The sequence below is a fragment of the Lagopus leucura genome, unplaced genomic scaffold (assembly GCF_019238085.1).
Source record: "Lagopus leucura isolate 7727_CA_CO unplaced genomic scaffold, USGS_WTPT01 Super-Scaffold_100024, whole genome shotgun sequence".
In the NCBI taxonomy this organism is placed as follows: domain Eukaryota; kingdom Metazoa; phylum Chordata; class Aves; order Galliformes; family Phasianidae; genus Lagopus; species Lagopus leucura.
In genome coordinates, this window is record NW_024962276.1 from 2,580,772 (window position 1) to 2,595,088 (window position 14,317).

General features: G+C 42.4%; 1 protein-coding gene across 7 annotated transcripts in view; it reads right to left on the reverse strand.

Annotated features, from left to right (window-relative positions):
• Nucleotides 1–185: 185 nt before the first annotated feature.
• The window catches only part of GTF2I (general transcription factor IIi), a 51,789-nt gene continuing 37,657 nt past the window's right edge, over nucleotides 186–14,317 (reverse strand). For 4 of the 7 annotated variants that reach the window (XM_042879512.1, XM_042879510.1, XM_042879507.1 and 1 more), the window contains 10 exons: nucleotides 13,520–13,585; nucleotides 12,504–12,687; nucleotides 11,541–11,593; nucleotides 10,744–10,854; nucleotides 9,967–10,050; nucleotides 9,007–9,190; nucleotides 8,114–8,142; nucleotides 5,373–5,411; nucleotides 3,547–3,622; nucleotides 186–2,477 (listed from right to left, as the gene is read on the reverse strand). In XM_042879512.1, coding sequence (XP_042735446.1) covers nucleotides 3,564–3,622; nucleotides 5,373–5,411; nucleotides 8,114–8,142; nucleotides 9,007–9,190; nucleotides 9,967–10,050; nucleotides 10,744–10,854; nucleotides 11,541–11,593; nucleotides 12,504–12,687; nucleotides 13,520–13,585 — 809 coding nt within the window. In that variant the 3' untranslated portion in view covers nucleotides 186–2,477; nucleotides 3,547–3,563. Of the gene's footprint in view, nucleotides 2,478–3,546; nucleotides 3,623–5,372; nucleotides 5,412–6,768; nucleotides 6,832–8,113; nucleotides 8,143–9,006; nucleotides 9,191–9,966; nucleotides 10,051–10,743; nucleotides 10,855–11,540; nucleotides 11,594–12,503; nucleotides 12,688–13,519; nucleotides 13,586–14,317 lie in introns of all 7 variants that reach the window. The other 3 variants (XM_042879513.1, XM_042879509.1, XM_042879511.1) reach the window with 3 other exon arrangements.

A 14,317-nucleotide genomic window follows, 5' to 3' on the forward strand; every position in this document is an offset into this window, starting at 1 on the left:
ACTGCTGCAGTGAGATGGGGGTGCCGACCTGAGGGTGTCCTACACTGCCTGTAACCAAACTGCTCTTAAGGAGAGCAGAACCAGCTCACGGAGCAGGACAGGCTGTGTTCTGACAGATGCTCCTCTGGCACTTCATCAACCCCAGGCATTCTCTGCTGGAAGAAAGAAAACATTCAGAGCTCTGGTAAGGTGTTACAATTGTATTTATTTCCTCATTTATCAGTACAGCCAAGGCTTTTTAAGGCATTATCCCTCAGTGCCCAAAGAGTGGAACACCTTACGTATTACTAGTTCAGAAATGAATCAGATTTTCATACATGGTCAACACCTTAAAAGTCTGCTGCCTACTATATACATAGATCATTTTCAATATAAAATTGGTATTTGGAAGGTATAAATATCAGTGCAATTACTTTGACAGTTTAATTTATCCCTACTGCTTATCACTCAAAATGCCCGAGACCATCAAAAGAGCCATCAGAAAGAATCGACAGAGCACTGCTGATGTGCACCCCAACACTAATGAGATCTGCCATAGGGATGGACCCAATCCCAGCCTTCAGCATTTCCCGTAAAACCACCATCATCAGTTTTCACTTCACTTTTCCAAGCTCTCATATGCCCAGGGTGCGATGCACTTCCAGGACATCCGCGCCAGGCAGCAGCCTGAACTATTTTTACAGTTCCTTCATTATAATGCCCCGCTCAACTCATGTTAGCACCAACTCCATATGAGCAGCACAGAGCCCTGCTGGGCAGACAAGGCAAGGAGTGCTGCCCCAAGGGCAATGATAGTGAAGGAGGGATGGCCCTCCCTTCTGCTTTCTCAAAAAGGGAAGCTGAAAATGCATGAAAAGCTGTGTTAACTTCATTTCCCCACCCTAAAAACGTCTGGCAGCAATTGTGAAACTGGCTGTCATTCTGTTACAACTTATCTACAGAGGTCCACTGAAGTGAAATATGTCATGGCTATGAGCTGGGAGAGTGCCCACATCACTGAGTCACCAGGTAAAAAAATCCATTGGGCTCACTGCTGTGGGGCTGACACAGGGCAGCACTGCATCCATCACCTGCTGTCAGCACTTTCAAAACGGCTCAGCACAGAGCTATCCCTGCCCCCACTGCCACCACAATGACAGCCAGATACTTACAATGCCTCCAGACATCATAAAGCAGGAGCACTTAGACCTACATGGAGCAATCGTGCCAGCACATGAGCTACAGCCCTCTCCCTGCCTTACACCCACAGCATGTGCTGCTTGGAACCTGTCTGCAGAGTTCCTCCTGTCGATGTTCCTCGGGACAGACACCACAGCCAACTGCACACAGGTCTTCAAAATTGTCCTTGCAGATGCACCACTCAGAGCTGCTTTCCTTGTCCAAAGGGTGGAACAGGAACTCGGTTCTTCACTGTAGTATCTACGCTGTAGCATATTCTAGCTGCCTACAGAGTTACTGCTATGTGAACATATATGGACAGTCACAAAAAACCATCAGAAATATCTTTATTTCTTAATGAGGGAATAAGGTCGAGCATTTGTGCATAACGCAGTCATCCCAACCTCCTGGAGCCAGAATTTTACAACTCTCACGGGTTGTGAAGCTTCAAGAAATGAATACATGAGACTCTCACATGATGTGGGGCATAAACAGGACTATGGGAGATTTAAGTTCTGAGACATGAGGGCTTACAGCAGCTTGTGATGCAGGATTCTGTAGGTAGCTCTGGATGAACAGCAGGGCATTACCCACAGCCTGCAGGAGAAAAACTCACTCCGTTTGGCCTAAATTAGGGCTGCCAGAGCAGACCCATCATACAAATCCCACGTGATACTCTGATAAAACATGCACTTATTACTTTCAATTAATGGAGCAAACTATAAAAGGATTAAATTTAAAAGGGTTCCTAGTCCACAAACTGATATACTGCCCATCTCATTAGTGCATACTAACAGTCAAGTGAACCAGTTTACCTTTTATTTATGAGAAACAGATGAGTTGTGGCAGATGTAGGAAAAATTAGTGCAAATATACACATACCATCGACCAATCAGCCATGAAAGGAGTAAGAACCACAAAAAAAATCAGTGATCTGTTTTCTCCAAAGTGAAATTAACAAACTGAGCTACTTGCACTGTTTCTTCATTACAGAAGCTGAGATATATTCAGGCACAGTGGAATTCAGCTTCATTGGGAAATGTAGATGGCCTCTGTTAAGTCCCCGTTCGTTTGAATCCTTATCATCTCCCCAGTATTGCTGCAACAAATTCAGTCCTTATCATATATTCCAGAGCAAAACCAGCCATTCCAAACCTGCAGTCATTCTTCACATTAAGTCAATTCACAGAACTGCTGAAAAAGTAGACATTTCTATCTCAAAGTACAAAAGGGTTTGTACAGAAGGTACTTCTCTCATAGTTACATCACACAGCTCAGCACAGTCCTGGCAAGCTCTTCTCAGCTCTGGGTGCTTCTGGCTAGACAGAAGTAAAATGAAAGTGAGTTAGTTTCACTGCTGATCTATGACGTGCTACAAATACTTGTGGGCTGCGCTGCTTTGAGTTCTTCAGGCCCAGAATTAAAGACCACATGGAAGGTGAGCACTGCTCTTCATCAGTGGGATTACATGTGTGCACGAGTGCTTCCTATATCAATTTGATGGAATATTTGCTTTAATACACATTCTTTAGCTAGTCCTTTACAAAGAACACAAGGACCACTGCAGCTCTGGAGCAAGGCCTGCACCATGCCACTGCCACACAGGGATGGAGCAGATGTTACAGAATTACACAAATGCTGTCTGCAAGAGGCTCCAGCCTCGCTCCCAAAGGACTGCAGCTCACAATAGCTTAGCCCTGGTGCTGACAGATCGTAACATGCACCAAGCAGTGGGTTCTGCCACTTCTCTGTGTGACTTTTATCCTTTTGTCAGAGCCTTGAGATGTGCTGGGAGTGCTTCACAGGGCTAATTTGTGCCTGGGTGCCCACAAAGCTTGTTTCATATCCCAAGGAAAGTGGAAGAGAGTCAGCAAGAGAACAAACCTACATTCTCCAGGTGAAGCCCATCAGCTGGGATGCTCATACATACACAGCCTTCATGTGAGTGTTAGAACTACCAACAACAGATGCATGACATCAGTTAGGCCACATCATGTTCTCCATCAGTCAGTGTTTGTGCTGCACTGACAGAGGGCTCTTTCACCAACCATGTCAGAGCTCTTCACAAACATGATTTCCCTCTGAGGTACGTAATTACCATCACCTATTTTTATCCACAAGCTGTGATACAGCCCAGATCTCCCTTGGAATGACTCCCTCACAAATCTGAACACAGTACACTTTACGTTGTATTCTGGCAAGGTAGTGAAAGCATTCTACACAGAAGAGAACTAAGACAAAACAATTCCAAGTCAAGTGAAGGACTGGCACCTTCTGGCATCCAATCTTCGCCCTCTCCTCCCCACCCTGCACTGTGAAAGCATTATTCCTTGACCAGGGCTTACTCCTCCACATGTACTAACTCCAAGAACCACAACGTTCTCTCACCGCAGCAGGGATGAGCTCTACCACGTTGGCTCTGGTTCTTGCTTTATTTGACAACTTTCTTCTGTTTCTGTAACATCTGTTGAAAAAGGACAAATGCAGTGAACAAATGAATGAACTGAAAGTCTTCCAAAGCCAGCAAACAACATCTGACCACACGCCCTTGTGCTCAAGTCATGCCTTCTGGTTAACAAGTTAACATTCATTGCACAAGCTTGTTTTCACAGCACTGGGCATTTCTCAGACTTTATTTCCATCTGTAAGACCCCTGCTCTCCCCAACCACACACAGACCATTTCTGCATTGTTATATTTCAATCCATGCAAAATAAATTTTGACCTTAGCTAATTTTTCTTCTCCAATGCACAGCATCACACAGGAAGGCATTATTAGATGTTTAAAAAAAAAAAAAAAAAAAGAGAGAAATCTGATCTTGTTGGCTAAAGCATTCATCAACTTTTCATAAATATTTTTCACTTCCAAGAGACTTCATTGGAAAATCTTTGCTCTTCTTGTTCACAGGGATGCTGGGAGGTAAATCAAAGCAATCTCATGTCTTTATAGCACTGCCTGTATGTCCTGGAGCCTGATTTTGTTCTTTTTATAAACAGAGAGTATGATGTTGAAAGGAAATTGGTTTTTTACTGAAGCTGTTTGCAAGGTTCAGGGCTAGAGTAATTCATCACAGCAAAGCGAGGCTGTCTCAGCACATGATGCTTCATCCCTCCCAGCTTAGTTCTGATGGGACTGTGTGCACTTCAGCAGCAACACACCTTTCCTCAACATCATTTCTCTGATAGCTGGACCCGACTGCAGCTTTGGATGACAAACTCAAAAACACATTTGTCTATTTCTTCAAAAGAATCACTTTAAAAGACTCCCCTTTAAAGATTCAGGAACTGTCCCACTCCAACTAACAGCTTCAGTGATCCCACACCGTTTTGGCAGCACAAAGACATTTGATGTTTCAGCTTTCAGAAACCACGAGCGATGGAAATTAGAAAGGACATCTCCCCAGGAAAGGACACAGAAGAACAGAAGTGCTGCAGTTTGCAGCTCTCTCTTTCAGAGTGTCCAAGCAGGACTAGAGAACAAACTCAAGTTGTGAGCTCTAAGATGCAAAGCAGTGATGCACAGCCACGTCCACCCCAGTGCTGCTGGCCATGTGGCAGCACTGCTCTCCACACTTCTTTTTCTTCCAGAGCTTCACAACTCCCCTCAACAAACCCTGAGAGTAAACCCAGGCCAATACTGCATTCAAATTCCCTGATGATGGCAATCGTTCATTTGCATAAATTGTCAAAATGACTGCGTGGAATAATTAGATGCTCAGATAGATAACTCAGGATGTGAGCAATCCCTCTAAGCCTATATATAGTCATGACTCACCCACCAAAAACAGCAATTCGTAAAACTCTTTTGTACAATTATCTGAATAATAACTTTTGCTGCAGAGCATCTTCCACGTGATGCAGCACAATATTAAAACAGATGTCCTGGGAACCAACAAATGCCTCTTTTTGTTGTTTAGATTGACGTGTCTTTTTAAAAAGATGCAGCTTTGTTCAAAATGACTTTAGGAGGGAGTTTTTCCACAGAGGGTGGTGAGGCACTGGAACAGGCTGCCCAAGGAGGCTGTGGATGCCCCATCCCTGCAGGCATTCAAGGCCAGGCTGGATGTGGCTCTGGGCAGCCTGGGCTGCTGGTTGGTGACCTGCACACAGCAGGGGGTTGGAACTGGATGAGCACTGTGCTCCTTTGCAACCCAGGCATTCTGTGATTTTATGACTTTCAAGTATTTGTTGATACAGCTGAAGACAAACACTCACCTCCTGAAGATACCTCTGTTTGCCTGGGTTCAGCTGGCTCTTAAATGAAAAAAAAAGTCAAATGTATATGCATGTCATTTCCAGGGTACGAAACAGGTGAGTGTCTTAGCAAAAGCTAGGAAAATTAAGTTTTCTCTGAAATAAGAAGAAAAAAAGAGTCCACTTTTTCCCCTCTTAGAATCACATAAATATTTCTGAGACAAAGATCTGTAGCTTGCTATTGACTTCATAGCAAAATATAAAAAGCATCCAAACATTCATTGTATTACATTAACATTCTCCTCAGTGTGTGGGTCACTGTGCACACATCACTGAGCTCCAGCAAAACAATGCATTCCTGCACAGAACATATCAGATTTGCATCAGCTTAATTCAAACCACTTCAATATGTCTGGATTTCAAATACACATCACACCACTCCTGGATACCTCTGTTCTCAGTGGTGAGCATGTATAGTTTGGTGGAGAGGGGGAAGCTGTAGAGCAGAGGGCAAAAATCACATTTTATTTCCATAACGCCTTTTCTACAATCTGTGTGGATGGCTCAGAGACTGAGAGCTGTTGGGAAAGCCACAGAACCTTTTTAACAGTGCAGGTGAGTTAAGGACAGAGTTCACCCAACAGAAACAGACCTTTTTCTCCTTGCCACCCCTTCCCAACAGAAGCAGGGGGGAAAACACATCCCTTCCTGTTACCACAGAAGTGCCCCTTACTCTTGAAATGCTTATTAAACGTTTTCTCTCTGTTTCTCTGAGTGACAGTGTGTTCAGTCAACAGCAGAAGACTATTGGCAACTTGAGATACACACTTCTGAAAGGCATGTGAGAATTCATGAAATACTGGGTCAAAAGGAAGTTGTTCAACTGCATTTAGTTCAGCAACTCCCAGCACTGAACAAAATTCTCCACTCAGATTAAGAAGGGTCCTGTGAGTGCAGTCCAGATACAATCTAACAGGGCTTTCGGTGCGGTTTAGTGGACAGAAATTCCATCCAGACCCTTTTCTGGGTTCTTACACATTTTGCAGGCAAACTTAACTTGGCTGAACATCGATCTGGCACAGACACACACTCTGAGTTAAGCAGACATCATTAAACAGACAGGGAATTGCCTTTATATATTGCCTCTACTGATCCTTCCTTTCAGCTCACTCATCATCTGCAAAAATCAAGTTAAGGAACATGCCAATGACATCGCTTGAAGGAAGCAGTGCTTCTTTCTATTAACGCGTTAATATTTAATGGCTATAAACATCATCATTGCATAGCATCTGTCAAAATCAAACAGCTCATCCTAAGCAGTGCATCCCCAGGGCATGATTACTGACATCATGTGCCAATAGCATCTAGAACTCCATATCCCACCCCTTCTGCAAGGACACGTGTCACACTGCCTCACCTGGTACTGTGGGTGCTGCTGCTGCTGCTGGTGCTGCTTCTGCTTCAGTTTTCTCCATTAGCTCTAAGATCAGACATGATCATCATTAACTTTACAACAGAACCGGTCCCATGTGTAACACAAGGGCAATTTTATCTCTGCTATCTGCAAATCCTGAAACTTGTTGCATTACAAGGTCACTATTTGAGCCACAGTTCACTATTTTTTGCTTCAGAAAAAAGCATTCCGTCTTGCCTGCAAGCACCTACAATTTCCTAGTAATTTCTCATATGTTCCCCAGAGCAGGAATGTTCCATATCTACAAGTAGGCTCAGAGACTAACAATAATTCACTCCAATATCAATGTCAGTTCTTTCTGATCATAATTAAGTGACACAGATACTGAAGGAAAGTCACACATTCAGTGACCAACTTCCTGCTCTGGTAATGGCAGATGATCCCACATCCGCTGTCCTTCTTCGGTTTGCCAGCATCAGTCCCAACAAACACTGAAAACTATGCTGGAGAGCCAACAGTTTAATAGATTCTTTCATTTCTAATTCAATCCTCTGGCAACATCATCAACGTTCATCTGCCTGAAGTGCTCCTCATACAAGGGATCTCCTGCCCAGGATTGCTAAGCAGCTCGCTATGAGCTCCCAACTACAAACCTTCCTGAGAACACTCTGTCCTTGCCATTCAGACCTCAGTACAGAATACTGTACTTGTGGCTTGATGCAAATGGATGAGTACTGGGATGCTAAGGCTGAGTAAGGCCAAACTACTGACAGCAGGTTATTTGGCCACATTGGCTCTGAAAGAATACAACACAAGGGTCACTTGTAACAACAGTGTTTTGCTGCTTGCTTTTTCTTTAAATAAGATGTTAAAAAATAAGGCCACAATTATTATAAGCAACTGGAAATACTAAGACTTGCTTTTTCAAACCAAATTTGGAGTAACATGCAATGCAACACACTCATAATTGCATTCTGCCTCTCTCAATTGTTATAGCTTCAGCAGAATGCAGGACTTCTTATTGGGACACGGTGCTGCAGCTGCTCTAAAGTTGTTTATTAACTTAACTCCTGCTAATTAGCTGCTACTGTGATGGATTCAAACTGAAAATACAGACACTGCCATGACAGTGTGTTGCTCACTCAGGGTCCTAAATCTCTTTGGGACCCTGCAGCTGAAAAATACAAAATGAGTGTCTTGCATTTTCTTATCAAAGCTAATGCTAATTTTAGGCACTGATCACACTGCTCTCGTGTTCATTTCGCATTCCACAAAGTCAACATGGAGAGAACTGATCCTGGTAAGTTACAAAATTACATTTGCTATCAGTGTCACAGAAATTACTTACGGTTGTTCATCACAAGTCCTGGAAATGGTCTGTAAAAAAAAACAAACAGAAAGAACACACCATGCTGAATCTGAAGCACTGTGTGGGACCTCCCTCTTGAGGCATCCTCACCTAAAAGCTGTGAGCTCTGCTACCAACTGCTAACAGAAAGCGGAACAAAACAGGAGGTTCCATCATAGCACCTCCTGGGTGCTTAATGGTCAAGGGTTGAGAATTTAGACACCTTTAAGTTCTATTTAAACAGTGTCTCTCTCTCCATAGAGAACAAAGCTTTCAGATACCTTTGGAGCAGACTGTCATTTCACGAGTTACAACAACTTTAATATTTGTTTTCAGTTCCTGAAGTCCTCCTGAGTGTGATTCAGTATCTCACCTATTCTGCTGCATGCACACAAATACACTTCGTACAGATGTGTGTGTGCATATACACATACACAAAAACTAACTTACACTGCAATTGTAAATATTATGTTTTAAAATACTAGAAAAAACATCAAAAAAATTTACCTCCACACAAGAATTTTGATACAAATTTCAAAACCATCAGGAATAACACAAGCACAAACATACCATCTACTGTCAACAAGTTCTGGAGCAGGGAACTGTCTCCAGGCTTGATTTTATAAACAGGACAGCAGAGCCCACAGCACTGCAGCACATAAAATGAGTAAGACAGCATCTCAGAAGACAGCCTGCCTTAAGATTAATAATACAACCTTTGTCACATTGCTACCAACGTCAGGGCTTCATTTGATCTGACACACTGCTAACCCAAAGAGCCCCATCTTCCACTACTGAAAGAGGCACTGCGACTCCTCTTCTTGCAACACGAATTTATACAAGCTACAGGGCTGTCCTCACACTCATACAATCTGCTCCATGCAGCTCCATACCGGATGACAGTAAATTTGATGAACTCCGATGATTCCAAAATCTTCCTCATGGAGCTGATCTCCAGGTAACTGGGAGCTTTAAATGACACTCCAGGAGGCATCCCATCCACCACCACGCAGCCGGGGTTGATTGTGATTTTTCTGTATGGGACTTTCACAGGGAAATTCATACCGATGGCTTCACCTGAATGAGAGAGGTCATGTTTGTTTTCAAGTTCGCATATTTACGATCACACTGAAGAAAGAAAACACAGTTAATTAAGAAACTAAATGCAAATACCAGCTTTCTATCACATCTGTAAACGAAAATCTACTTGAGGATTAAATCATTAGTGTTAGAAGTGGGTGTTCTGGATTGCACTCATGGATGTTGCTGCAAGATCATTAGTTTAAAAGCCCGCTCTGACAGCTCCCACATAAAGAGCCCAGATTCCCTTTCTTCTAAAAAATAGGCTGAGGAAGTAACAAAGTGAAGGAAAATAAAGCATTTCCTCCAACACCCACAAAAAAAATATTTCAACAAGGCACCAGCAAAGGAATTTCAGATAAAGAAACTCGGGTGATTATAGTTGTACAGTGCAATTGCACAGTAAAATAAAGAAAGCTGGAAGTTATATTTTGAAAGTTACTCTAATTTCAAGTACAAATTGCTTGAGACTATGGAGCTGTAAGATGAATCATGGTTTCCAAGCAAAATAAATATTCTGTTCATGTATACACAAAAGAAATAGGATGTGGGAGAACATAAAGCTACGTGTCCTGCTGAGACTTGTTCAAAATACCCAACAACCTACTTGCACTATCAAAGATTCTGGAAGTCAGAGCACAACTTTCATATACAATTCTCAAATGTGTTCATTTCATTTCAGTGATGATATACATCAGAAATGATCATTCAGTAACATCCACAGGAGCATTATTTCCATTCTCACTGTCGAAAGGGGAGTAAGAAGCACTCACCAAATTTCCTGCTGAAGAGATCATTCACTTGCTCTCTCAGTTGTCTGGCCTTCTCTACCTTTGAAAGTCTTTCACTTTCATCCTCTGAAATAAATTGTTAGAAAAGCATGAGAATTAAGCAGGCTTTTTTTTCCCTGAGGTTTGGAAACACACATTGCCTTTGTTGCTACTCTTGACAGTACCACAGAATTGTATTTACATGAACAACATAAGATCTCCTTCCTACAGGTGGCTTTGTAAGCTTCATCCGAAAACACAAACTGCATTCATTTGCTTACAGTACTTATAATGGTGGGGGAAACACAAAAGCAAAGTGAGATTCAATCAACAGCCATAGCATGCAATGGAGCTCCTTTCTAATGAATGTAACACATGCTTGAGAAAGCAGTCAGTGTTGTTCAAGAGCAAACAGTTCAGCCTGCATGGCTGTTCAGTTTAATCAGTTAAATCCAAGATCAGATCTCCTGAAGTTGTCAAGAAAGCTGGCAACCAGTATTTAATTTATTCAAAGAGATAAAAAAAAAAAAAGGAAAAATAAGGATAATTCTCAACTTGAGGGCTGGATCGAGAATATTCCAGACTCATCACCAAATAGATACTCATATTCATAGAAGTCAGAAAACATTTAACATGGAAAAACAAGATGCTAAATGTTGCCTTTTCTTGACTGTACTTGTGTTTCTGTCAACTGTCCAGCTTGTAAGAAAATATCAGATGAAACAAATACTGTGAAGACTGCAATGCAAGGAGTACAAAGTGAAATCAGATTATGCACACCTAGCAAAGTTACTTGAATGATGTTAAGATCTTCAACTCCTGCTGCTGTGTTCACTACTGTATTTGCTGTGGTGCTTGCTGTATTGGCTGTATTAGATGGATTATTTTTTCCTGAAAGTAAGAGAGTTCATTTAAAAAACAGCTGTGGAGAAACACGCATCTTGAATGTCAGATATAAAGGAAATCTGGCACAACAGCAGAGATTTGCAAAGCTTTCAAAGCGCACTGAATCTCGTTTCCAAAACGCATTCACAGAATAATTGCCCTGCAGTTGTACTTTGAGCCACACAGTCCAGACTCAGAATACAAGTTAACAGTGACTCAAAACATTTAATCCATGATCTGCCTCAGCTGACATAATTTTCTACCAGCTATCTGCACACCAGCCATGGAGAACTCCCCATTTTAAATGAGCTACGTATCAGCAGCAATTAACCTAAGATCTGAATTACTTCTATGGATTGTACATCACTTGTATTTTGATGAAAGGCATGTCTCTATCAGACATGAGTATTTTATTGTGGATAACAGAGTGTTCATACACCCTTGCTAAAGCTATATTCCGAATAGTTTGGAAAGTAGAGAGAGCTTCTATGCATGCAGGCCAGTGGCACAGGACTTCAGGCTGGACCTCAAATTCAGCTTGGATAACAACTTCCCTACATCTTAAGACCAAACTACCAACCACAACATGGAGTGAATCTTTCAGGCATTCATCAACACCGAGCAGCATTCCTTATTTGCATTCAATCCTTGAAACAGACTTATCTAGGGCATTAAGCAGTTGCAAAACTCACTCTGGGGACTTTTAGCAGAACTCTCCTTCACCGCCGCCTCAAACATCTCAGGCCTGCAGAGAGATTAAACATTTATGTGCAACAATGCAATCACATTTATTTCAGCAACATTAAAGACGATGCCGTATTCCAGTGGTTATTTTTCAAAAGACAGGAACTACCTGTTATCTTAAATGCTATAATGCATTGATATCTTAAATGCCATAATCCTCTAGGCCAGACAGAGACTTCCACACTTCCCTTGCTTGTTTCCACACTGGCACGTGGCTATCTGAACCCATGCTAAATAAGTAAAACCAATTCTTGCAACACCATTTTTCAGCCTTCAGTACTGCTAGTAAGTTTTTGCTCTGGCTAACTCATAAGTGCCCCATGCAATAGGAACTACATAGAATAATTTGGGTTAGAAGGGACCTCTAAGATCACCTTGTTCCAACCCCCTGCTATCGGCAGGGACACCCCCACCCAGCCTGGCCTTGAATGATTCCAGGGAGGGGGCATCCACAACCTCTCTGGACAACCTGTTCCACTGCCTCACCACCCTCAGTAAAGAATTCCTTCCTAATATCTAGTCTGAAGCTACCCTCTTTCAGTTTAAAATCATTGGTCTTTATCCTGTCGCTACCTGCCCTTATAAAAAGTCCCTCCCCAGCCTTCCTGTAGGCTCCTTCAGGTACTGGAAGGAAAAAAACAAGTGATACAGACACTGAAATGGGCTAAGGAACCTGGATTTGTTCTTCAGCCCTAAACAGGTCGTCAGTCCTCCAGAGCAGAAGAAAACGACTACATCTCACTCTACCTCCACAAGAGCTTTCTAATCATTTTCTCATCTACAAAGATATCCCAGTGTGTATTTTAGACAGGTGAGAGAGTCATTCAGCAACTCAGCATCACAGAGTTTATTCTTCAGTGTACAATTCATTTCTGAAGGACTGGATTACCAGGGACGTGTTAGATTCTTACTTTTTAATAACGAATTTTATCTTAGATTTGTTTCTCAGAATCTTCTCTAGCCTCGGAATTCCAAAGGTAGAAGGTCGTCGGAAGGGCACTCCATCTGGTAGGCCTTCCACATAGAAAACCTCTGGGAAGGATTCGAACAACGCAAACGGTACCTTCACTGGCTCACTCAGCCCCAGTGCTTCCCCTGAAACACAACAGAGCCAATAATCCACCAGCTAGAAAGGAGAACGCCTCGGACACAAACAGGTTAGCACAGCTGACACATACACACTAGGCTAAGTGGAAGCAGCAGGCTTTGCTTTTCTTGGTGATGGCTATGAGTAGGCAAGAAGAGAAACAATCACCAACCCAACATATCTCCATGCAGTGAACCAGACTGTAATTAGCAGTTGAAAACATTAGACAGCTTATGACTGGCTTAGGTGCATGCAAGGCTATTAGTTGTACTTCACTTCGTTATACACAACACGTTTGTCTCTGTGTTTGCACCAATGGCAGATGACACTGGTGTTCTTGTTCCAAAAACTGCACTTGCAGGAGTAATGACTGTCTCGCTCCAATTATTGGAGGAGATGGTTCAGTATGGATATGTATGTATGTCTGTGTATCTACTCAGATTCTTACAATGACTTCAGAAGAAACAGTGGGAATTGATTGGGCACGTGACTCTCTAGAACATACATTATCATGCAGAGGCTCCAGTCATATGAACTCCCATTCATAACCCGAGTGAGAAACGCTTAACAGGAGTGGCAGGATGTGGAATCACCATTTCTCTGGGTCATTAAAGAAGCAGTAATCAAACCACAACTTCTCCATTTCCAAACCGAAATAATGAGAGGAAACGTGACACAGAACTGCAATTACCCTATGTGAGAATGAACTCAAGTGAGAGAATGCCTACAGCATGCAAGGAGCGTAGGACCTTGGGAAGAAATGTGTGAACATATCTGTTGTACGTCTAACAGGGTGTTCATTAGAAAGGCGTCTCAGTGATAAGGAATCAACGAACTTACCACATTTTTCATTAAAAAGATTCTCAACTTTCTGCTTCAGATCAGTGATTTTGGCATTCCACGCCTCTGTCAGGAGAAAATGGGAACGATTAAATCAACGCTCACACAGTGAATTAATCCTTGAAGAATATTTTTAAAGCCGCCTAATAAGTTATTATGCTTGATAACCAATTTACTGTGACATTAGAAAGAACAAAATGGCTTTCATTCTGCAAATGGGCCTGAAACGTTCTGCTGCAGCCTAAACCTAAAGCCATGCGGATCCTCACTTTGCTAAGGCTTTGAAAAAACACTGTTACTACATACAGCAAGTGCAGTGAAATTGAAATTAATGCAAGAGTGATCCAAATTTACAATATCAGGCAAGAAATTACTCATCTGAGCCAGCTGTCAAATAGTAGCAGAAAGCTCTTATGCATTCAGTGACACATGCCCAACTGTGTCACTTCCAGGCTTGCCTCAACTATACTGGTTCTATGGAATTGGTAGCACTGGAGAGGTCCAACACAGAGATCTCCAAAATCAGCTCTGTTAGAGCATGGCTTACTAACCATAGTGCAGATCTGCCCCTCTCTTACGTACCACTCACATACATCTGCACAGAGAGGCTCAACGCTTCAGGTTCACGGAGGGCTTATTAAGCTTATGCACAACATAAGACCTCAGCTCTGCCAAAGCACTCCATGGCACTGTGCACCAGAGAGCAAATCCATCAATAGTCTGCAGCAGTGTGACATGACAGAGCAGCACAAGTCTCAAGGGTTTAATTCCGAAGGTTAATAAGATCTTAATGGACCT